General features: G+C 37.6%; 1 protein-coding gene across 1 annotated transcript in view; it reads left to right on the forward strand.

Moving 5' to 3' along the window:
* Positions 1 to 24,678, forward strand: part of gabbr2 (gamma-aminobutyric acid (GABA) B receptor, 2) — a 244,887-nt gene extending 220,209 nt beyond the window's left edge. Inside the window, exons 14-19 of the mRNA XM_055219234.2 lie at positions 6,232 to 6,342; positions 12,476 to 12,700; positions 12,958 to 13,140; positions 14,847 to 14,976; positions 16,688 to 16,802; positions 22,482 to 24,678. Of these exons, the coding sequence (XP_055075209.1) occupies positions 6,232 to 6,342; positions 12,476 to 12,700; positions 12,958 to 13,140; positions 14,847 to 14,976; positions 16,688 to 16,802; positions 22,482 to 22,647 (930 nt within the window). The 3' untranslated portion in view covers positions 22,648 to 24,678. The remainder of the gene's footprint in view (positions 1 to 6,231; positions 6,343 to 12,475; positions 12,701 to 12,957; positions 13,141 to 14,846; positions 14,977 to 16,687; positions 16,803 to 22,481) is intronic.
* Positions 24,679 to 25,140: the final 462 nt, after the last annotated feature.

The raw sequence follows: 25,140 nt of genomic DNA on the forward strand, positions 1-25,140 counted from the left end.
CAGTATAGGAGTTCCGGACAGCAGTCTGTGCTCATCATAATTGACAAATTTTGTTATTATAATGAGAACGTTCAGTATGTTAAACAAAAATAACATCATCAGAAGAAAGTACGTTGACTCAGAGCTATATAATCATTTTAATTAATGTTAACACAAGGGGTAATATCCTGGATGGGATATGCTCCTGAGAGGAGTCAATAAAGGCAGGGTAAACCCAGAACAAGAGAACATGAGGTAGAGATGATGGTAAGAATGATAAGATGAATGAGGCACAAGTGGGACTTTACGGTGAGGATTAGATCAGACTGTGTTTGAAGTTGCTGGCGGTGTGTTTAATGTGAAGTGTACTGGGTCAGCGCAGTCATTAGGTGAAGTGGATTTGCTGCCGTCCATGTTGAACTTATCGTTTCACTGAAAGGGCGATCACGATCTGTGGCTGTAATTTTCTTGGTAGAAAACATTCTCTATATTCAACTCACAAGTTTATGTAAAGGGCACATATTATGCAAAATCCACTTCTACAAGGTGTTTAGACATAAATGTGTGTTGGCAGTGTGTGAACACAACAACCCTACAAATGAAAAAATCCACCATTTCCTTTTTTAATCCCTATCAAACCAAAGCAGTGTTATTAGACATTCTGTTTTAATTATCTTGTTAATGTGATGTCACACTGATTAAGCCCTGCCCACAGCCACAGACTGACTGGTTAATTTTACACAAAAGCTTTTAAATATGTTTGCTTGCACAATGTAGCACTAATGCGGCTAAAGATATTGGGCCCTATTTAAACTATCTAAGCGCATCGTCTAAAGCGTACAGCGCAATGTCTAAATGGGCGTGTCCGAATCCACTTTTGCTAATTTATTGACGGGAAAAATGGTTCGTGCACCGAGCGCAAGGTCGAAAAGGGTAGGTCCTTTTTTTTAATGAGTAATGGGAGTATTTTGGGCGTAACGTGCAATAAACCAATGAGAGTCTCAGCTCTCATCCCCTTTAAAAGCCTGTTGCGCTGGCGCTATGTCTAATCTCTGTTTAGATGACGGACTTTGTAAACTGAAACACTAAGCAGAGGAACAAGATCCCCAGTTTAAGAGTAATGTTAAATAATTGTGTTGTTTTTCACTTGTATTAAAATTGTTATTTTTTATTAAAACCTTTAAAACCCATTTTCTTTTAGTCATGGAAGTAAAAAAGCAGGCTTTTAATTGCTTTAAATGTATGGCTATCCAATATCATCAGATAATAATTTACAAGTATGTAAGAAAAGGTTTGTACTGTAAAAATACTTTATTTGTAGGAGGAGATAAAGAATTTACAAACGTGTGAAGAGCCGTTTCAGCACCCGGACAGCGCCATGGGGATTTTTTTTAAAGTGTTACTTAAAATGTTTCTCATCTCACCATATCCACAGGTACAAAGGTCTCATAATCGGTCCTCATTTATGTCCAAGAGACTCAATAATAATCGTTTATTTTAATCCTTTAATTTTTCATATTATATAAAGGGTTGTGTTCTGCTGCGCATACATGTGTGTGATAAGCAAACCTGCATTGTCGTCCCGTATTACGAGCTTGCTTATTAAATAACAAAAACAATATTGTGCCATTGACTTTAGATCTAGTCTATTTTAGTCGCCTGAAAATAGCCACGCGCCAACACTGCGCCTGAACACACCTCGTTTTCAGAACAGAACGCCCATGGGTGCACAATTGGGGGCAAATGCATTTGCTATTTAAACAACATGACACTAAATGTGAAAATGATCATTGCGTCGGGTTGAAACTAGCAAAAGACACTTGCGTCGCACATTGCGCCGGGTGTATGATAAGGCCTTACATCTTGTAAAAATAGGCTAATATGTGCCTTTTAATTTGTCTTTAATTATTCTGTTGAACAAAATACTGGGTTGTTTATAATAGCACAAACCCAAAGGTAATCTAGATTTTTCAAACAATACTTCATAATTATATTTGTAAAAATTTCGGAATTATTTAAAGTTGACAATTTTAATTTATGTTTGCTAATATTTCGTAGTGAAAATTATTGTGATGGAAATTTAATTTTAACATTTTTAGACAGAAAAATGGCAGACTCTTTCTTGCTAAAGCTATAATATTTAATTATGTTTAATTCTATTAAATACTGAAATATTTTTATTTATATATTTTTATAACATTATAAATGTTATAATAATAAAACGTACTTAAAAACCATTGAAACATAAAAAACATAAACAATTATTTATTTGATTATTTATTTGATTTATTTTAAATACACACAATTAAATAATGTTTTTGCAAATCACTTCATAATAATAATTTTGCTCAGTAACCCTTACATTTCTTATGATTATTTCACTGTTTAGATAATACACAAAAAATATATAATACAAAATAAATATAATACATTTTAGTTTATATATTATATAAAATATAATACTGTCAAATAGTTAAAAGTAGAAATCTTTTAAGTTTTAATAAAAATCAGCCCCTGGAACATAAAACTACCTAAAGTTGAAGCAACATCTACGTGTATTCATACTCTTGCAGTGTTTCAAACCCTTGTGGTCTGTAGGGCAGCAAAAGTGTGTTGCTTCATAGGGAAGCGGAGTGCATCATGATGGAGCGATGCCCTCCACCATCACTCAGAGTTTGCAATTCTGCCCTCATTGAGGATAAAACAACACCCCTAATGAGTAATCAGAACTGATGGCTCATCTGTGTGGGACCTCTCTGTGTCCTTGATTCAACAAGGATGTATGGTATGGCCAAGTCACCAATCTTTATTGTCCCGCCGTACTGAAAACAAGCTGTAAGCATTATGGCCTTTCATATTTGTGTGCAATCACGTGTGTGACAGAGAGAGCACATCTGTATGAATACCTCAGTGCAGTCCCAGCAGTGTCCAAATTCAAATGTTTGCTCGTGCGTGCGCGCTAATAAAGTTTGTCAGTGAGCCCTCGAACCTCATTCCGTAAGGTTGTTATTCACAAATTAGCTACATAAGCGAGCTTGTTTGTGGAGGGCGAAGGGTGTGTGGGTAACAGTCATGTGACGGCAACATCAGAGACTTGCGGAGCGAGCAGATGGGACTTGTGATTAAAACCGAGATATTCCGGAGCATTAGATTAAAGAATGATGTCAACAAAACCATTTTGGGATGCAATAACAATGGCAATCTGAAACTCGGCGCTGCGCGTTCTCATTTGCATATTTAAATGCATGCGATGTTCAGGGTTAGATTCCTGGTCTAATGATGCGTTTAGCCCGTAATGAATCAGTTATGGCAGCATCCAGGCTCAGCCGCAGGGACTGCAGCAGGGCCACTTTGAAGTCACTGTGTTTGAAGTGGAGTTTAGAGCAGTGGACTCCAAAAATAAGCACGTACCAGAGGGACACGTATCTTTAGAGACCGGCTCACTGCTGCAGGTCCCTCCGAAACCTCAAATCGGAGCAGGTAGGACTACGCTAGGAGGGGCTGCAGAGCAACCGTACCCAACAGCCAGCCAACAAGTACAGTACAGTTGCTTATCATTGTTCTTTGGTGTGTGCTGTGGTTTTGCTATGGTTGAATTGGGTCAGTGAAGCATCATAAGGGTTGGCCTTGAGATTAGAAAGGTAAATAATTGACTGAACTTTTTTTAAAACAACTCTTAGCTTCACTGAACAAAATCTGCCTCTCTTTAGTGCTTTTACGCGGTGGCATGTAGGCGCCAATAGATCACAGGATGTAATGTTAAAGGGGACAGAGAATGAAAAACCATTTTTACCTTGTCTTTGTTGAATAATGGTAGTCTACCCACATTCACAAACATACAAAAAGTGCTAAACATGCTAAACATCTCAGTCTCATAGAAATTCCTCTTTTAGAAATGTCAGACAGAAAACAGCCCAATCTGAAAAACTGATGCTTATTACATCACAGGCATCTAACTGCCCCTCCACTTTAAAATAATTGGCTATATTTTTTGAGTGGCAGCAAAGTCAGCCAATCAGTAATGAGATTGCAAGTTAAGCCAGTAGGGGGAGCCAAATAGGTGCAAAACCACTTGTTTAAAATCTCCCACCCTAATAGAGCTATCTGAAAGAGGTTTTTGGGAAGCTTCTAAGGCATTACAGACCCAAACAAAAAAAATGTTGTCTACATGTCACATCACAAAACAAGGATAAATACTCCGTTCAATCATTCTATGTCACCTTTAAAGGATTACTACAGATAAGAGATGCAATGTCAGGGAGTGCCCATCCAAATAAAAATCATTTGTATTCTTTAACAAAAGTTTGGTTCAGAGTCAAAGTGGCTGGATAATGATTTCTCTATGGCAAATTTCTCTTTTTTGTGACTGTTGATTATGAAACAGGCGTGGCTATACATATTCAATTTAAATAATAACTTTCAAATCAATGTTATTGTGAATGAAGAGTGTCATGGGGTGTTATGGGATCACAGGTCAACTGTATATCCCCCCAAATGCCCACGTTCCCGTATGTCATGCCAACCTGAAACCTGTTTACTCATACAGTCCTAACAATTGTCTGCTTGTACTGTGGTTCTCAGTTGCCATATGGTCTATTCTGGTCTATAAAGTGTGATATAATATAATTCTCCAGTCAGCTGACTGTGTCTCGCTATTTCTCTATAGACACACATCCTATCCAGCTTCCGTTGAACAATTACATTAGACACCTAATGCAGTGAGAAATAATGGAGCAGCCAGCACACACTTGAAGCCTAACCCACCGGCTGTTGCCTGGCAACACCATACTGTTCATCTTCCTAAAGCTGAGGCTGTGATGCAGCACAGGCCTTGATGTCTCGCAATTGAAAATTTCATTCTTTTACATGAAATGAAATATAAATTTACTGTTACATAAGATACTCATTGATACTTTAATTCATTTAAATGAGCCAATGTTCATTATTGAAAGACAATAATATGATCACTTTAACTTGCATTTTGTATAGAGTACTCGCTTGATATTCTTCAGTCGTTCTGTTTAGCGTTGTAATCTTTAAAGGAAAACACCACAATTTTTCAATATTTTACTATGTTCTTACCTCAGCTTATATGAATTAAGACATACCTATCTTTTTTCAATGCGTGCACTTAATCTTTGTACAGCGTGTCGTTAATGTGTTAGCATTTAGCCTAGCCCCATTAATTCATTAGGATCCAAACAGGGATGAATTTAGAAGCCACCAAACACTTCCATGTTTTCCTTATTTAAAGACTGTTACATGAGTAGTTACACGAGTAAGTATGGTGGCACAAAATAAATGTGGCGATTTTTTAAGGGGATAAAATGAGAACTGTATTGTATGGCAGAAGAGCACTTAGTTTGGAGCACTTTGACCTTGGGCGCACTAACATCAGCGCCATACAAGAACTTCCACCATACAATACAGTTCTAATTTTTTATCCTCTAAAAAATTGGCACATTTTATCTTGTGCCACCATACTTACTCGTGTAACCACTCATGTAACAGTCTTTAAATAGGGAAAACATGGAAGTGTTTGGTGACTTCTAAATTTATCCCTGTTTGGATCCTAAGGAATGAATGGGGCTAGGCTAAATGCTAACATTCACGACGTGCTGTACAAAGATTAAGTGCACGCATTGAAAAAAGATAAGTACCGGTATGTATTAATTTGTCTAAGTTGAGGTAAGAACATAGTAAAATATTGAAATACGGTGGTGTTTTCCTTTAAACACCAAATGTATTACATTTCAACAGCTTAACATAAAACATAAACAAGGTTTTATCCTTTAAAAGAAAGAAGTTTGAAGTTTTCACATTTTATGTACACTGTTTACCATGTATATTTTTATATCCTTGTAATATTTGCATATTAAATAGAGTTTGGTCTTGTCCTTCTTGAATATATTTATTTATTTATTTATAGTGATTAAACTTTACAGTGTTAAACTATGTGTTGATGGTCATGGCAATAGCAAACTACAGCTTTACTTTTACACAGAACCAAAGCCTAAAACCTGAGCTTACCTAAAACTTTAACACTTCTCCTTTATTCCTTTCAAGGCATTGACATTTCATTCAGTAAATAAAAAACCCCAAATGAATAGATAGTCTTCCTTCACAAAAACACGTGTAAAGTTAAGGCAGAACCAGCGGGACTTCACACTATCGTGCTATTGTTGTTAGTGACAAAGGTTTTTTTTGTCAGAATTATTTCCACTCATTGCCGTTCTCACTGCGTCTCCACAGGCGGATCCTCAGGGACGAGACATCGCTATCCGGCCCTTCCTGGAACACTGCGAGAACACGCACATGACCATTTGGCTGGGGATTGTCTATGCCTACAAAGGCCTCCTTATGGTGAGTGAGAACGTTCTAGAGAGCGTCAACATGATCGCCATCTGCTCCCGCAGACAACAGCGTCTCAATGTTCCACTGTTACCTTGTACATTTTGGGAATTATTTTAGATATGTCTTGCTGTCATGAAAATACATTCAGAAAATTTGATTTTGTGCCTTTTATGGTATATAATGAAGTGTATAGATTTTATACTGTTTGTCAGACAGCACTCTTGCTTTTTATACTTTTGTTTTACAGTTAATTCAGTTTAAACTGTATGTAAGCAATAAGGTACGAGAGGCTGTGCTGTATCGTGAATAAGTAACAAACTTACTTATTCACGATACAGCACTTGCCTCGAGTACCTTATTGCTTTTATAAAACGGTAACCACACAATATTAAATAAAAAAAATGTATTAGCGCAACTTTCATGAAGTTAAATCAATAAACGCATTCCTTCCGCTAGAAAAAAGTAGTCCCTGACTGTTAACAACAAAGGCTGCGTTTACACTTGGCATTAACATGCGACCTGTATCCGGATGTTGTCCACATACACATTGAAAAGACAAGTGTAAACGCGTTGTCAAAAATAAAGGACTTTATGTCATTGAGCGCAGGCGAGAGACGCACAAATTCATATTTGTGGAGCAATGCTAGCTAGCTTAAACGTATCTTGAAATAAATTGATATACAAACGCATTTTAACACTGCTGACTGTATGTAACTTATTAAGTCATATGTTTAACATGTTTCCACTATTTATGGAGTGATTTAATATTTAATGGCAGAATTGAATGAATCGTTATAATGTTTGAGTTTCCATGGCGACATATCAACGTGAATTTTGCGCTTCTTTCTGGTCAGTCAGCAGTTTCTATATCATTTAACCCATTTTAAGTTACTTGAAAACACGTTAGTTAAATCATATTCGTAAATCATAAATCAAAAACATATAAATTCAGGCAGACTAAAAAGTCGGGATGGTCATCCTAATGTTTCACATGGATTTTGTTGTTGATGCATGAGGGTGAAAGTCAAGTTCAGGTAACGTTACATCGGCTGAAACGTGCATCCTGGCGCGGACGTTGCATATAAACAAAGATAAAGCCTTTAAAGCTAAAAAAAATAAAGCTTAAAATGTGAACATCACGGTTTTTGGGTTTGCTAGTTATTCTCCGCTGTTTGCTTCTCAGTAACACTGTACAATATGGGATTGCGGTTACCATGACAACCCTACGTGGCTAAAGACAGCTGTAACCATGTGATTGACAGCTGTCCACCCAGCGCGTCTCCCTAAACGGGATCCGATCACACATCCAGATACAGAACCAACATTTATGTGACAAATGTAAACGCGCCGTGTCCTGATATACGGATGATCGGATCTGCGTGAACGGATCACCGAGATCGCATGTTAATGCAAAATGTAAACGCAGCCAAAGTTCCAGTGTGTAATATGCATCAAAGCTCAAATAAAAACAACAAACCGTTCTCAAAGTGATACATTTGGTTGCTAAGGTTGTTGCTAAGGGTGCAGTGATAAATAGAACCGTTGGGTGAAGCGGTCTTAGCAGTGTTTTATTGTGAATAAAGGACAGCTATTGACCAATCAGAATCAAGGATTGGAACTAACTGTTTTATAAAACATATTTTCAAACTTTGTTTGTAGATAATATCAGTCTCAGATGTGCTCATGGAGTTTTACATATTTAAAGTCCCCTATGGAATAAAAATGTGAGTTTTTTGGCTTTTAGTATAAATATGATAAGATTTCGAATATATAAGCATTTAAAACATACAGGCCCCCTTTTCAATGATCTAAGCGCATGGTCTAAAGTGCACGGCGCAAAGTCTAAACGGCGTGTCTGAATCCACTTTTGTTAATTTAACGGCCGGAAAAATGGTTTGTGCGCCTGGCGCACAGTCTAAAAGGGTTTTTCCTATTCTCATAATGAGTAATGGGTGTGTTTTGAGCATAACGTGCAATAAATCAATGAGAGTCTCATCTCCCTTCCCCTTTAAAAGCCAGTTGCGCTCGCTCCATGCTGATTTCCTATTTAGATTGCGAAATTTGTAAACTGAATAAGTAATGGGAGGAAGAAGACAACCAGTTTAAGACTGATGTAAAAAAAAGTTTTTAGTTGTATTGAAATTGTTATTTTTTTGTATTAAAACCTTTGGTTCTCTTTAAAAGTTGTTTTCTTTTAGTCATGGAAGTAAAAATAGCAGGCTTTTAATTGCTGTAAATGTATGGATAACCACGAACATGATCAGTGTAATCTCAACAAGATTGTATAATTTACAATAATTTCCAAATATGCAAGAAAATGTTTTACTCTTAAAACACTTAATTTTTAACAAACAGAAGATAAAGATTTTACAAAAGTATGGAGAACCGAAACGTTTCAACACTCGGCTCGCGCCGTGACTGTTTTTAAAGGCATTACTTAAAAAAGTTCTCATCTCACCATATTCACAGGTACAAAGTCATCATATACAATAAATCCATTTTTTAAATGCAATATTTGCATTTCTTTAAAACAAAACATTTTGTTACTTACCAGGCTACAGATGAAGCAGCTCTTTACGCCTTCTAACATTTTGTTTATAGGCGCATGTTACTTTACGCGCTTATTAAATAACAAAAACATATTGCGCCATTGACTTTAGACTTTAGACCAGGTTTTTGTTGGTCAATGGCATAGTCTATTTTAGTAGCCTCAAAATAAAAATGTGCCAACAATGTGCCTGAACACACCTCGTTTTCAGACCAGAACGCCCAAGGGCACACAAATGGGCGCAAATGCATTTGCTATTTTAACAACGTGATCCTGGACGAAAAAATGATAAATACGCCATGCTGAAACTAGCAAAAAACATTGATGACTACCATATTTGCCTGCTGATTTGTGATTGGTAGTCTTTCGCGCATATATAAAGCTATAGTTTAGACTCTAAATTGTAAAGCTGTTTTACAACACAGATAACTGCACAACTGTGATCACAAATTTAATATTAATTCACCAATTTGCAATGTTGTACAAACAGCTAGTGAACCATAATTTGTGGAAGAATAATTCATTCCAATAGTTATTTGATCACGGTTAAGAAGCTTTCACTTTAAGCCTTGTGGTTTAAGCCTTGTGGTTAAACCACTGTAACACAAAGCCTCTTGTGGCGTATGCTTTAACATCTGTTTTTGTACTGGTGATGTGTTAAACTGACCTAAGCCTGAAACCTAAGCTTACCTCAACATTGTTCTTCTACTATCCTATAAGCACTTTTAAGGAATTATTCATAAATCTAGGTAATTATCTAGCAAACTAACTGACTGGGATTTACCCTTAAGGAAAAGATATATTGCAATATGGGTTGCCTTGTCCAATTAACCTCACAGAGGAATACTGGTAAGATGCCCCGGGAAGCAAAATGCCCCCTGTCTGGTAATTGCCAACAGCATTGCCTGTTATCTGTGAGTCAATGGTGACAACATCCTAGTATAAAACTGCCCTGTGTTTCAATCTGTGCTCTGTAAAAAATCTGTTCTAATAGTGACAGGTTGCATTGTTGATTGACAGGTCATTACCTCTGTGTTTCCTGTTTTACTGTAGACACTCGGAGTCAAAGTTCATCAGTATCTTTCCTTTACTCAATATACCCCCCATCTACAATCCCACACAGACAGCTTTACCACTCTTCCTATATAAATGCAGTAATAAATGGCATAGCACTTGTATGGTATAGACTTTTCCTTGTCATGTCTGAAAATCTGCCACTAAATCACATTTCACTTACAGTTTGACCTGCTAAGATAAAGCAAAGCGATTGAGAATAGCTGCATTCACACAGCAGCAGAATCCGGTTTCACTTCTCTTTCAAAGTACACGTGTTCACACACAGCTCAGGGTTAATCCAGTGTGACAACCACATTGCTTAACTGAACTGACGCTTAGATTTTCAGGACCAACATTTGCATTTGATATGAACACAACTACTAATGAGTGTACACACAGTGTACAGTGCGATGGCTGCTCTACATGTGTTCATATTGGATTAAAAAGGTTTGAACAGAATGGGTACAAAATCGAATCTCTTAATGTGCATCATTGAGATAGCTGAGTCATGCCGTACTGTATTCACTCTCGGTTTTTCACAAAGATGTTTTGATTACTGCAGACATCCTGGGAAAGTTGGGCAGGTGTTGTTAGCTTTCTTGTAGAAGCATTAGGGTGCTAAATAAGTCAGCAGCAGTTCATTCCCAATGGCTTTATGATTCATCGGTGTGAATAAAAGTTTTTTTAGAGAAAATCTCCTCTGGCAAATAAGCTTATCTTATCATTGATCTCCTTTCAAATTAAGTGGCATATTTTGAATAACTTTGCACAGCCAAAAGGTAAAGGAAAGGTTATTTTGATGGATCTGGCACAGTGCTGTGTAATTGACAATGGTTAGGACTTAATACAAATTCTTTGATTAGCTGTGTTTTCCAAGCAAACATCACTTTTTTCCTTGCACTTACATAAAAGAAAACAGTGTTGTGGGGCCATAAAACTGCATAACAAATGTTTAAACCAGGTGCCATTTATGTGGCATTATCAGCACAATTTTGTGGTAATTTATATATATTTTACGAGTTGGTTAAAGGAATAGTCTACTCATTTTCAATATTAAAATATGTTATTACCTTAACTAAGAATTGTTGATACATCCCTCTAACATCTGTGTGCGTGCGCGTGGGCGCTGGAGCGCGCTGCGGCGCTTCGATGGCATTTGGCTTGGCCCCATTCATTCAATGGTATCAAACAGAGATAAAGTTAGAAGTGACCAAACACATCAACGTTTTTCCTATTTAAGACGAGTAGTTATACGAGCAAGTTTGGTGGTACAAAACAAAACGTAGCGCCTTTCCAAGCGGATTTAAAAGAGGAACTATATTTTATGGCGTAATAGCACTTTTGGGAGTACTTTGACTCGCCTGAAAAGTCCCCTCCCCTTCTCACTCTCATAATGGGAGAGGGAGGGTGTTACTGCGCCGAGTCGAAGTACTCCCAAAAGTGCTATTACGCCATAAAATGTAGCTCCTCTTTTAAATCTGCTTAGAAAAGCGCTACGTTTTATTTTGTACCACCAACTTGCTCGTATAACTACTCGTCATAAATAGGTAAAACGTTGATGTGTTTGGTCACTTCTAACTTTATCTCTAAATGGTACCATTGAATGAATTGGGCTAAGCTAAATGCTATCGAAGCGTCGCAGCGCGCTCCAGCGCTTACGTGCACGCACACAGATGATAGAGGGATGTATCAACAATTCTTAGTTAAGGTAATAACATATTTTAATATTGAAAATGAGTAGACTATTCCTTTAATACACTGTAAAAATACTTTTTGTTAAATCAACTCAGATTTACAAGTCATGTCAACAGAGATGAGTTGTCACAACTTATAAAATATAGTTGAGAAAAGTCAACTTAATTTTATAAGTTATTACAACTCACCTGTAGTTATAACAACTCATCTCTAGTCAAGATAAATAATATTGAGTTGAAATGACTTGTAAATCCGAGTTGATTCAACAAAAAATGTAAAGGCAGCAAAGTATTTTTTACAGTGTATGTATGATTTTGTCCAACCAATTTTGTACGTTTATGTAAGATTGGAACATTGGGTTTAGGGGCGCAGTTAGGGGTGGGGTATCATCAAGGTGCTATTTGTGAAAAAATCAGAGGGGGATGTTTATTTGTTTGCACTATTGCATGGCAGCGTTTTTACTTATATTAAATTATCTTTATTTAAGGCTTTTTTATATTACCATTTATCATTGGGGGACACATTTTGTCCCCATCGGGGATAATAAAGAATTCAGCAGAGGCAGGGATATAAAGACTGGAGGTTTAATATAATCGCACCCTGGTTATCATTTATTGGTTTTTCTAATAGTCATACATTTTTGTATGGTTCACTTCTAACTAATTCATCTAAATTAGCCAACTCATAAAACACATATAAATTCTTATGACATCATGTCAAAAATAACGCAACACACACTTTTCGAAAACATTTTACAAAAAAAAGATTCAAATGAGTTTTTTATAAAACTACTCAAGAGATGTTAAAAATAATCTAAAATCATCTTCTGCCTTAATTTTCTAGTTGTTTGGATGCTTCTTGGCGTGGGAAACCAGAAACGTGAGCATTCCAGCCCTGAATGACAGCAAGTACATCGGCATGAGTGTTTACAACGTGGGCATCATGTGTATCATCGGGGCAGCCGTGTCCTTCCTGACCCGGGATCAGCCTAACGTGCAATTCTGCATCGTGGCACTGGTCATTATTTTCTGCAGCACCATCACGCTATGTCTGGTGTTTGTGCCAAAAGTGAGTACTGCAATGTACAGCCCGATCCAACCCTATGAGGGAAAGAACTGTAGAGGTCAGCAAAAGGCCTGTTTTGGCATTTGTTTTGTGCAATTCTCCAGCAAGTTCATCTGAATAATTGAGAACAATGCTTAGTTTGCAACCCTCAAAGCTCTTTAGAGATAAACGCACCTAAATTTGAAGGGCTACAAAGATTAGATTTTCTCCGAGTATACAGAATTGGTGATAATTATGTATGTCTCTCTCTGTTTTGATAGTTTGTCACGATGCGAACAAACCCGGATGCTGCTACCCAAAACCGAAGGTTAAAGTTTACTCAGAACCAGAAGAAAGAAGATTCTAAGACTTCAACTTCAGTAACTAGTGTTAACCAGGCCAACACGTCTCGTCTGGATGGACTACAGACAGATAATCATCGTCTCCGAATGAGAATCACAGAGGTGAGGAAAGTCTGTAAATATAGACGGTTTCATCGGACGCACATGCGGTGACGCAGTCTAGTCTCACGAAATTTTGTTATATAGTCACATAATTTTTTGATTATTTTTTCGTGATATTATCACCAATTTCCACGTTTTTTCGTGATGGTATAACGAATTCCTGTTTTCGTGTGATTATCACGTATTTGTTACTCAACTGTTTTGTCCTATTTTCTTACCATTGTTGGCTTGGTTTAGGGTTAGATTTACATAAAATGACATCCCTACCCAAACCCAACTCTAACCCTAACGCCAGGCGACATTTAAAAAAATAAATCAGAAAAAATAGTATAAACCAATACATAAAGTAACATTCTAATGCAAGCACCAAATCTAACCCTAAACTGAAGCGACAATGGTTTAAAAATGGGAAAAAGCAATTGAGTAACCAATACGTGATAATCACACGAAAACAGGAATTTGTTATACGATCACAAAAAACCAGCGTAAATATGTGATAATATCACGAAAAAACAATAAAAAAATTACGTGACTATAACGAAACCTCGTGAGACTGGGTAGGGTGACGCAATACGCGTCTGGTCCGAACTTTACTTCCGGTTTCAGTTTTTTTAATGGTCTGACTAGTTGCTAAACTGAACTCTTAAAAAATACCTCATCGAAAATAACAAATGTTTTGGTTTCCTAGGTAATCTACGTGTTGTTTATTTAGCCTTTTATATAAATAAACCATCTTTAAAGTACTTTGTTGTTATTTATTCTTAAAAGAGAATACCGTAAGTTACGTGTTAACCATGAAAGCCACTTGTTTATGTTGTTACTGCTGAAACCGTCTATAAGGAAAAATATATTTCTTTATTGTAACAGAGGGCAATGAATTATTTTTAAAAGCAGATGGGTACCTAGCGAAAGTCACCAGAGAGATTTACAGTACCGTATAAAATATAGCACCATATCTGTTTTATGTTTTAATTAAAGGAGTCATGTAATTTAAATTGTATTTTTTTCTTCTATGGTCCACTTATGATGTCAGTCGAGATATGTTTTTTAATTATTTTTACAAAAATATAAAATATAATTACCATTTTCCACCTTATTTTGACCCTCACAATTAAAAAATGCTGGGTTGTTTTCAATGCTGTCATTGGGTTAAATTAACCCAGAAATGTTTTATATTTGACCCAACAACATTGGCGGCTCGTGACTGCTCATCCGAGGAGCGCTAATTCAAAATAAATGTGTTCAGAGTGTCACGTGTGTTGCTTGCGTTTTTAAAATATGTGTCATGTTAACCATGTGCATCACGTGTTTTTTCAAAATAAGTGCCTGCTGCACACTCGTCAAAACCGTTTATGATAAAAGAGACGCTCACGTTCACAAAATACACACAAGACACTCCCTTAACAGTAAACTGTGATTACGCATGAGATTATGTGAGTATATGGCAAACGCGAGCGTCTCTTTTATCATAAACCCTTTAGTCGCGTCTGCACACAGGATCTCTTAATGCGCAGAACACATATTTTGAAAGAAGGAATCACACACATGACAGGCTACATACATGAGGTGACAAACTTCGCATCGAGCACCCTCGAAAAAAGAAGTCACCGGCCCAATAATGAGCTTAAACAACCCAGCAGAGTATTGGGATTCAATTTACAACTTTTACATTTCCATTTGCTAAACTGAGTTTTTTTGTCTTTCAGTTGGATAAGGAACTAGAAGAGGTTACAATGCAACTGCAGGACACTCCAGAAAAAACTCCATACATAAAACAAAACCACTATCAAGAAGTCAGCAATATCTTGAGCATACGCAACTTCACAGATGGCAAAGGTAAAAGAAACAGACATCACACCTCATGTTCCTCATCTCTAAGACAGATGAGGAATCTGTAAGATTATAATAAATGACACTTTTTGCCAGTGTTATTGTCACAGAGAGAAACAGAACAGTTTAGCTTTATGACACACCTCCAAATAGGTCATTACTTGCATAAGGAAGTAAGAAACCTGGCAGTGGTCTTTGATTCAGAGCTTAAATTGATAAGCAAGTGAACTCAGTGGTAGCTAAAGGCAGGATATTTTTCATTAAAAAAATCACAAAAATCTGTCCTTCGATGATTTGAAGCGTGTAATAAATGCTTTTATCATGTCAAGATTACATTATTGTAACTTGTTATGAATCATCTTCAAGAATTACAAAGCACATCAACTAGATTGCAGACTGGTACCAAGAAACAGGTCAGTGTTTTCCCAGTGCTAGCTTCACTATTTTCGCCTGTAAAATTTAGGTTTACTTTGTTTTAAAGCCTTGCATGGTCTAGCACCTGCATATTTCGGACATGAGCATTAAGGTCATCTCCAAAAATGTTATTAAAGGACCCCTAACGTAGGTGTCTTCATCAATACAAAAATAGTCCCCAGAATGTGTCTGTAAAGTTTCGGCTTAAAATACATCACAGATCTTTCATGATACTACGTTGAATATGGCTGCAATGAAAAAACGCTGTTTTTGTGTATGTCTCTTTAAATACAAAGAAACCTTCTGTTCCTCTTCCTGTAAGTAAAGTATGGGGTAGAGCGCTTACACATCTACTTAGGACTACATCAAAACATGTCTCTTGTGCAGAAAGTTGAACTACGTGCTTATAAGGCCGGAGTCTGTAAGCGATTATGGGTGGGGCGTAATCAGTGTGACATCACATTGATAGGGAATCCCCAACAGCTGTTGCGGTTTAAAGGAGATTACACAAAGAAGAATAGATTGATTTGTATAATTACAGGATGTTTCTGCACACACAGGCATTTTTTGCTAGAAACACATTTAAAGGTGCTTTTTCTGGGTTAGGGGGGCTGTAAAGGTCCCTAAATCCTGCTTAAAGTCTAAAAAAGACGGTGCCTTTTCGATTGCGGCATCTCGCCTATGGAATGACCTGCCACTGGAAATGAGATGTTGTACATCACTAGGTCATGTTAAAACACTTTTAAGAGGGAATTTGTTTATGTCATGTTGATTTTATGTTTTTACTGTTTTAGTTTTGGTTATATTGTATGTTTTTTTTTTTTTCGGAAAGCATTTGGCCAACATGAGTTGCTTTTAAATGTGCTATACAAATAATAAACATAAACATCTGAAATCTCATTAAAGGTGCAATGTCGTAGTCTAAGAAGTAGAAATCAATCATATCAATCATAGAGTTTTTCTCCTCCTAGGAGTTTTCCCACAGGGTTTTTCTCCTAGGTTTTTTTTCATCCCCTGGAGAATCAACCAACATTGTCTTAACTTAGCACTTTACTGTATACGTTATATTATTACTCAGCTCGCTTGTACGGTTTATTCTTAGCCGCTGTTGTCTTCTTCTTATATTACCTAGTGATTATTCTGTGTTTTCCCCTATATCTATTCATGTAAAGCTGCTTTGAAACAATTAACAATTGTGAAAAGCGCTGTATAAATAAAATTGAATTGAATATCAATCATAAGAAATCAATTATAGATAGTTTAGATGTCACTACAGTGTTCTGAGCATCATATCTTTTTTCAGATGGAGAGAAATCTCTGAAGAACCATTTAGAGCAGAAACCTCAGGCTCAGTGGGGATCTATGGATCCATCTAGGATAAGCAGAGGTCCATTAGAAGACATCAACTCACCAGAACAGTAAGTTCTCACTTACTTAAGTACAGTAGGGTACAGTTTTGCCTTTGACGTGCATAACAAATGATCAAACCAATTGGTATTTATGTGGCATTACTTAAAAATAACAAAACACACTTTTTAAAATAGTTCACAATAATACGTTTAATGTTTGTACAGTGGATAAACTGTTTAAAAGTATTTTGAAACATGCCACTGTATTAAACATTTAATTGTCTAAATAGTTTTTGGTGACACTGTAGACACCACTTCATTGTGTTACAAGGCAAAGAGAAATACTGAAACATGCAGATAAGGAAGTTAATGTATTTGTACACTCACCTAAAGGATTATTAGGAACACCTGTTCCTAATTTCTCATTAATGCAATGGTGTAATGGTGTGGGGGATGTTTTCTTGGCACACTTTAGGCCCCTTAGTGCCAATTCGGCATCGTTTAAATGCCACGGCCTACCTGAGCATTGTTTCTGACCATATGCATCCCTTTATGACCACCATGTACCCATCCTCTGATGGCTACTTTCAGCAGGATAATGCACCATGTCACAAAGCTCGGATCATTTCAAATTGGTTTCTTGAACATGACAATGAGTTCACTGTACTAAAATGGCCCCCACAGTCACCAGATCTCAACCCAATAGAGCATCTTTGGGATGTGGTGGAACGGGAGCTTCGTGCCCTGGATGTGCATCCCACAAATCTCCATCAACTGCAGGATGCTATCATATCAATATGGGCCAACATTTCTAAAGAATGCTTTCAGCACCTTGTTGAATCAATGTCACGTAGAATTAAGGCAGTTCTGAAGGCAAAAGGGGGTCAAACACAGTATTAGTATAGTGTTCCTAATAATCCTTTAGGTGAGTGTATATTGTCACAGTTATTGTAAATCATTGGGTTGTCAAAAGCTGAGGGGAAGTAAAGGGGAGGATGGCGTCTGTGTTATGTAAAATGCGATTTCCAGTGAGCAATGAAATCAGTGGACCCTGAAAATAGACATGAGGAATACTCAGAGCCCACATGAATGTTTGATCAGATCGAGGAGGGATCCTGCACTGTGTCACTGTTCATCAAACACACACACACCACTGTCTCACTTCCCCCAGTAGTCAATGATCCTTTGACCCTGTTAAATAACACCATCTCTGCCAGGGGAATATCCTCCAGGTAATTTATTATACCTGTTCTTCCTGTCTGCCATCAAAGAATTGGCATAACGTTTGCATAAGCATGCACTTTTCCCATCAGAAGTTGTCAGATTTGTATTGCAAGTTAACTACCGCTGTTTAATCAATGGTAATTATTTTCGAACACAGTAGACATTTTTCTTTATTGATGAATGCAGTTAATATTTAACAGGGGCAAATAACTCATAAAGACTCTAGTCTTAAATCAATGGGCGGAGGTGTGGTTAGTACACTTTATATAACTGGCATTTGGTTCATGTAATTAATATAAAGGGCTTTAGTCTCTTGCGGTGCGATTTGAAATTGACACAAAAAAAATCAGTATTGCTTCTGTAGAGCTGTTTAACCCATATTTACATTTTTGCACTGCATTTGCTTTGTGTTTTTTGGTTAATGTCCATAAATTAACTCATTCCCCGCCAGCCTTTTTTTTTAAGTTGCCCGCAAGCATTTTTTGTGATTTTCGCCTAATGCATTTTAGGGGGAAAAAATCAAAAAATATATAAACATACAAATATATCAAATGAAACAAACAAAACGGGAAAAAAAACCATTTCATCCTATCTACGCTTACCTAAAGGATTATTAGGAACGCCTGTTCTCATTAATGCAATTATCTAATCAATAAATCACATGGCAGTTGCTTTAATGCATTTAGGGGTGTGATCCTGGTTAAGACAATCTCCTGAACTCCAAACTGAATGTCAGAATGGGAAAGAAAGGTGATTTAAGCAATTTTGAGCGTGGCATGGTTGTTGGTGCCAGACAGGCTGGTCTGAGTATTTCACAATCTGCTCAGTTATTGTGATTTTCACGCACAACCATTTCTAGGGTTTACAAAGAATGTTGTGAAAAGGGAAAAACATCCAGTATGCGGCAGTCCTGTGGGTAAAAATGCCTTGTTGATGCTAGAGGTCAGAGGACAATGGGCTGACTGATTCAAGATGATAGAAGAGCAACTTTGACTGAAATAACCACTCGTTACAACCGAGGTATGCAGCAAAGCATTTGTGAAGCCACAACACGCACAACCTTGAGCAGCAGAAGACCCCACCGGATACCACTCATCTCCATTAGGAAAATAGGAAAAAGAGGCTACAATTTGCACGAGCTCACCAAAATTGGACAGCTGAAGACTGGAAAAATGTTGCCTGGTCTTTTGAGTCTTGATTTCTGTTGGCACATTCAGATGGTAGAGTCAGAATTTGGTGTAAACAGAATGAGAACATGGATCCTTCATGCCTTGTTACCACTGTGCAGGCTGGTGGTGGTGTAATAGTGTGGGGAATGTTTTTTGGCACACTTTAGGCCCCTTAGTGCTGATTTTGTATCGTTTAAATGCCATGGCCTACTTGAGCATTGTTTCTGACCATGTCCATTCCTTAATGACCACCATGTACCAGCAGGATAATGTACCATGTCACAAAGTTTGAATCATTTCAATTTGGTTTCTTGAACATGACAATGAGTTCACTGTACTAAAATGGCCCCCACAGTCACCAGATCTCAACCCAATAGAGCATCTTTGGGATGTGGTGGAACGGGAGCTTCATGCCCTAGATGTGCATCCCACAAATCTCCATCAACTGCAAGATGCTATCCTATCAATATGGGCCAACATTTCTAAAGAATGCTTTCAGCACCTTGTTGAATCAGTGCCATGTAGAATTAAGGCAGTTCTAAAGGCGAAAGGGGGTCAAACACAGTATTAGTATGGTGTTCCTAATAATCCTTTAGGTGAGTGTATATTTTTTCTGCTTATAAACTCTTAAATATGGGTATTTTTCTTTAAAAAAAAATAGGAAAAAGCTTAAATAATTGCATAATTGCTACATACATAAAGTTTAAAATTAGTAAATAATTTTTTGCTTCAGTTTTTTTATAAATTGGGTAAGTGTGCCATGTAGTGGATTATTGCGGTATTACAGATTAACATTAAACCTAATTTTCAGTTTTTTCATGCAAACGTTTTCTCTTAATTGATGAGATAGCTCGTCAATGGCGGGGAAAGAGTTAATGTATAATGTCCCTGCAGAAGAATTTGTAGTATATTGTGCAGGATAGGCATGTACTTTATGCCAGGGGATCCACACAGTCAGGTACATAGATTAGAGGTTTAACAGCTGTCACTGGGGTAGTACCCTTTAAAAAGGTCCTAATATTTACCATTTAGGTACAGATCTGTATACATTTGGTATAAAAATGTATCAACCCATCATTTTCTTTTGGGCCAGGAGATGAAAATTAAGTTTGTCTGATAGGAATGTTTGTCACACTCAAAAGGTATTAGGACACTTAATATAACTTAAAGGATTAGTCCATTTTCTTAAAAAAAAATCCAGATAATTTACTCACCACCATGTCATCCAAAATGTTGTTGTCTTTCTTTGTTCAGTCGGGAAGAAATTATGTTTTTTGAGGAAAACATTCCAGGATTTTTATAATTTTAATGGACTTTAATGGACCCCAACACTTAACAGATTTAATGCAGTTTAAAATTGCAGTTTCAAAGGACTCTAAACGATCCCAAACAAGGCATAAGGGTCTTATCTAGCAAAACGAATGTCTGTTTTGACAAGAAAAATAAAGCAATAAACCCCAAGAAGCAGTGGGTTACCAGTGCATTTTATAACAGCTAAGGGGCGTTGTTAGGCACGACGCGAACGTATGCATAACGTTAGCAGGATTTTATAAAATAAAACACAAATAAGTTGTAATTATATTAGTATAAATATTACTCTTCCGCCAAACAAAGTAGTTCCTCAGAATCAAGTGTGGCTGCAACAGAGCGCAGTTCACAAACAACAGAGACGCAGCAAAGGCACAATGAAAATATGATTAAAGACTGTGGTGTTTATTTTATAAATCAACATTCATCTAATTTATACATTAATATTTATATCGTGCAACTGTTGAAGTGATGATCAAATATGTTTGGAAGCATGCTTAACTTTTTCCCCGTCAGCGTTTTTTTTTAAGTTGCCACCCAGTTTTAGTTGAATGCCTTACAGAAAAATTATCTTCTTTAAATAAACAAAAGATATCAAAAGAAAGAACATCCCATCCGCTTTCCAACAACATCAAAAACCGTTTCATCCTACCTTCATTTGTTGTCTTATCAGTTATCACCTCTCCAATTTTCAGCTAAATGCGGAGATAATTCCATTTTTGTGAAGAACTTTGAAAGAGATCAGATTCAGAGCCTGATCAAAATACACGTCACGCTAAATCCACCACAACGCTGTTGTGTCGAGTGAATGCATCAGTGTTTAAGTTGGGTAAGATTGCCATCTTGTGGATAATAGCGGAAATATCAATAAGACAAAAAAAACTTCAGAGAACGTTTTCTCTTTATTGATGAAATGTTATATTTATTGACATTTATCTGGATATCGCCATAATTGTGCAAAGGTAGAAAAATTCAAAAATGATTAAATACTGTGGTGTTTATTTTCATAAATCAATACGCAGCAACAGTGGCGCAGTGATACTTGTGATGCGGTCTGAACCGTGGGTTTACCGGGGTATTTTATCACTGCTTAGAACGCGTTTCAACCAATCAGAATGAAGAACCAGAACGAGCCGTTTTATAATAAAAAATATGCACTTTTAAACCACAACTTCTCGTCTTCCTCCGGTCCTGTGAAGCGCCAGAGCGACCTCAAGTAATTGCGTAATGACGTGGAAAGGTCACGTGTTACATATATGAAACGCACATTTGCGGACCATTTTAAACAATAAACTGGCATAAAGACATTATTAGTATAATTCAACATACAACAACGTCGGAACGGTCCTCTTTCTCCACACTTGTAAACACTGGGGCGTAGTGTCGATACATCATCCGTGACCTCTTGACATGATGACGTATTGCGTGAGGTCGCGCTGGTGTGTCACATGACCGGAGATAGAGGAGAAGTTGGGGTTAAAAAGTGCATATTTTTAGTTTTCTTGTCAAAAATGACAATCGTTTCGCTAGATAAGACCCTTATGCCTCGTTTGAGATCGTTTAGAGTCCTTTGAAACTGCAATTTTAAGTTGCATTAAAACTGTTCTGTTTTGGGGTCCATCAAAATGAGAAAAATCCTGGAATGTTTTCCCCAAAAAACACAATTCCTTCCCGACCGAACAAAGAAAGACATCAACATTTTGGATGACATGGTGGTGAGTAAATGATCTGGACTTTTTTAAAGAAAATTGACTAATCCTTCAAAGTGACACCTTTGCATTAAAAAACAAAATGTCAAACCAAAGTGAATTTTTTTAAACATACAACAAGCACACTTTAGTTCTAAGAAAATGTGTTTGCATCTCCAAATAGTTTTTATGTAGTATAATTTATGGTTAATTTGCATATGGAGTTACTTGAATGGCAGATTTTTCCACACTATTAAACCGATAATCCCACTATAGAGCATTACAGAAAATGAGATGCTTCATAGAGACATATAAATAACAAGCATTGCGCCTTTAACCTCCCTGCTCTGTGTTTACAGCATACAGCGCAGACTGTCTCTGCAGCTGCCCATCCTGCACCACGCCTATCTGCCCTCCATAGGGGGTGTGGATGCCAGCTGCAGCAGTCCCACGGGCAGCCCGTCCTCCAGCCCCCATCACAGACACATGCCCCCTTCCTACAGGGTTATGGTCTCCGGCCTGTGAGTCCCACCCCAGACCTGTACTCTGAGGAAGCCATCGACTTTTTTCAAACAGACTGAGCAATATCAGCGGTTAAGAGAAGCGAGTGAGCGACCCGGGGGGGGATTGGACTCTTCTTGCACCCATGACCCCTCTTCTCCCACCATCCATGGCCACATCAGAGCAGGACTGATCTTTCAGGCTCGGAGGGAGGTGATCGGATGTCCACCAAGACTCCCGTGTTCTCGGTCCCGTCACCTCCCGCCTCACTCTCAACAGACCCACGGCCCCTCAAAATAGCAAAGCTCAACCGAGGACAGGAGCTGTAGCCTTACCTGCTTCAAAGAGACGTTTCTACCGGCAGCCTTCGAGACGATATCTGCAGACTTCGGTTCTGCTTCAACTTGTGGATTCCTATTCACCGCGCCAACAGCCGTGTAAATACCATATTCGAACATCGAATATGCTGTGAAACGAAATATTCTGGGACGTATTATTCTGATGTGGCCTGGTGCTTTGGAAAAACTGGTAACAAACCGGGAATAGACACGTGCAACGTCGCAAACCGTTCGGTATGAATTTGTTGTATTGCTTCATTGTCCCCATAGTGTGGTTATTGGTAAACAAGACTATTAAAATGTACATTTTGCTAAAGAGAACAAGCAAGTGTTTCAGGGTAACGCGGGCCAACTATTCCTTCCTGGATCGACACGTATCGCACTTTCGTAAATAAGTTTTATTCTTAGACAAAACAGACCTGACCTGGTAACAGAGTATGGAAACGTACAACTTTAAATTATCGCTTTAAGTTAGAGACTCACGCTGACAGAGTCTCAGTTAAACAAATGTGAACGAAAGAGCCCCCGTAGGCAAACGTATCGGCCTAGCGCGGCGGTTTCAGAGGGTCAGTCTTCCATTACAGCAGAGCGAGTTGATCCTGCATCCTGCACCCGGGCACGTGGTGCGAATCCGAAGCGCGGAGACGCGGACCCATGCTACGGATGTACAATAGCCGGCACGTGACCGTGCTGTTACAGAACAAGAGGACACACAAATTGCGATAATAACAGGGAAGTGGTACTTCATGCAGAGCAAAACCAAAATATCCTCACAGAAAGCTGCGAGGTTACACAAAAGAACTGGTCCACACAACAGGAAAGAAGATACGTATTGTATTAAACAGTGGGACTGAAAAATTAGCACAAGTGTAATTAACGTAATAAGAATGAGTCAGATATGAACAAAAGCCTCACTTTCCGGTGCAGTCTCTTTATTTTCTCGATTTGTTTTCCTCTCGGTTGATGATAAAAACACATGCGGTTCTAGTTTGGGTTCAAAGGGCTCGGATGGAGGCGCGGGTGAGAATTAGATTACAGGTCGGGGGAGATACGGCAGAAAGGTCCAGTGTCAGAGCGACATTGTGAAATAACTCACCTAGCTCACCTAGCAACAGTGAATTTACCTCATAGTTGCTATCGAAATGTTACTGTGTGCTGTGAACTTTGCACAATGTTTTGCAGAGATAGGGAACATCTGCATATAGCCGTTGTTATATTTTGTAAATGTATATCGAGACAACAAAGGAAATGTAATCAAAATACAAATGATCGGAAATAAGCTACGTATCATCCATTTTAAACATTTCAGCTGATATCTCACCATAGGTGTCTTGGTTTTTGTTTTTTATTTTGGTTGGATTTGTTACGTGTGCCTGTTGTCTTCAGATAAACGAATCAAAAACAGTCCATACAGTAAGTGAATGCATCTTAACTTCCCTGCTGAAAAAAACAATAAAACCATTACAGAAAATTCTAATGGTTTCCATTAACATACCAATAGGAACCATTAGCTTTTACCATTAAAACCACTACACTGTAGTGTGGTTTGGGCCATATTTCATTAGAACCAATACATATTCCATTAGAACCAATACATAGAACCAATAGAACCAATACATACCATTAGAGACCAACAAGAACCACTACACTGTAGTGTGTTAGGCCATATTTCATTAGAACCAATACATACCATTAGAGACCAACAAAACCAATAAACTGTAGTGTGTTTTGGGCCATATTCCATTAGAACCAATACATAGAACCAATACATACCATTAGAGACCAACAAGAACCCCTACACTGTAATGTGTTTTGGGCCATATTTCATTAGAACCAATACATATTCCATTAGAACCAATACATAGAACCAATAGAACCAATACATACCATTAGAGACCAACAAGAACCACTACACTGTAGTGTGTTGGGCCATATTTCATTAGAACCAATACATATTCCATTAGAACCAATACATAGAACCAATACATACCATTAGAGACCAACAAAAACCAATACACTGTAGTGTGTTTTGGGCCATATTTCATTAGAACCAATACATATTCCATTAGAACCAATACATAGAACCAATACATACCATTAGAGACCAACAAGAACCAATACACTGTAGTGTGTTGGGCCATATTTCATTAGAACCAATACATATTCCATTAGAACCAAT

This window comes from Misgurnus anguillicaudatus, chromosome 20, assembly GCF_027580225.2.
Source record: "Misgurnus anguillicaudatus chromosome 20, ASM2758022v2, whole genome shotgun sequence".
Taxonomy (NCBI): Eukaryota; Metazoa; Chordata; class Actinopteri; order Cypriniformes; family Cobitidae; genus Misgurnus; species Misgurnus anguillicaudatus.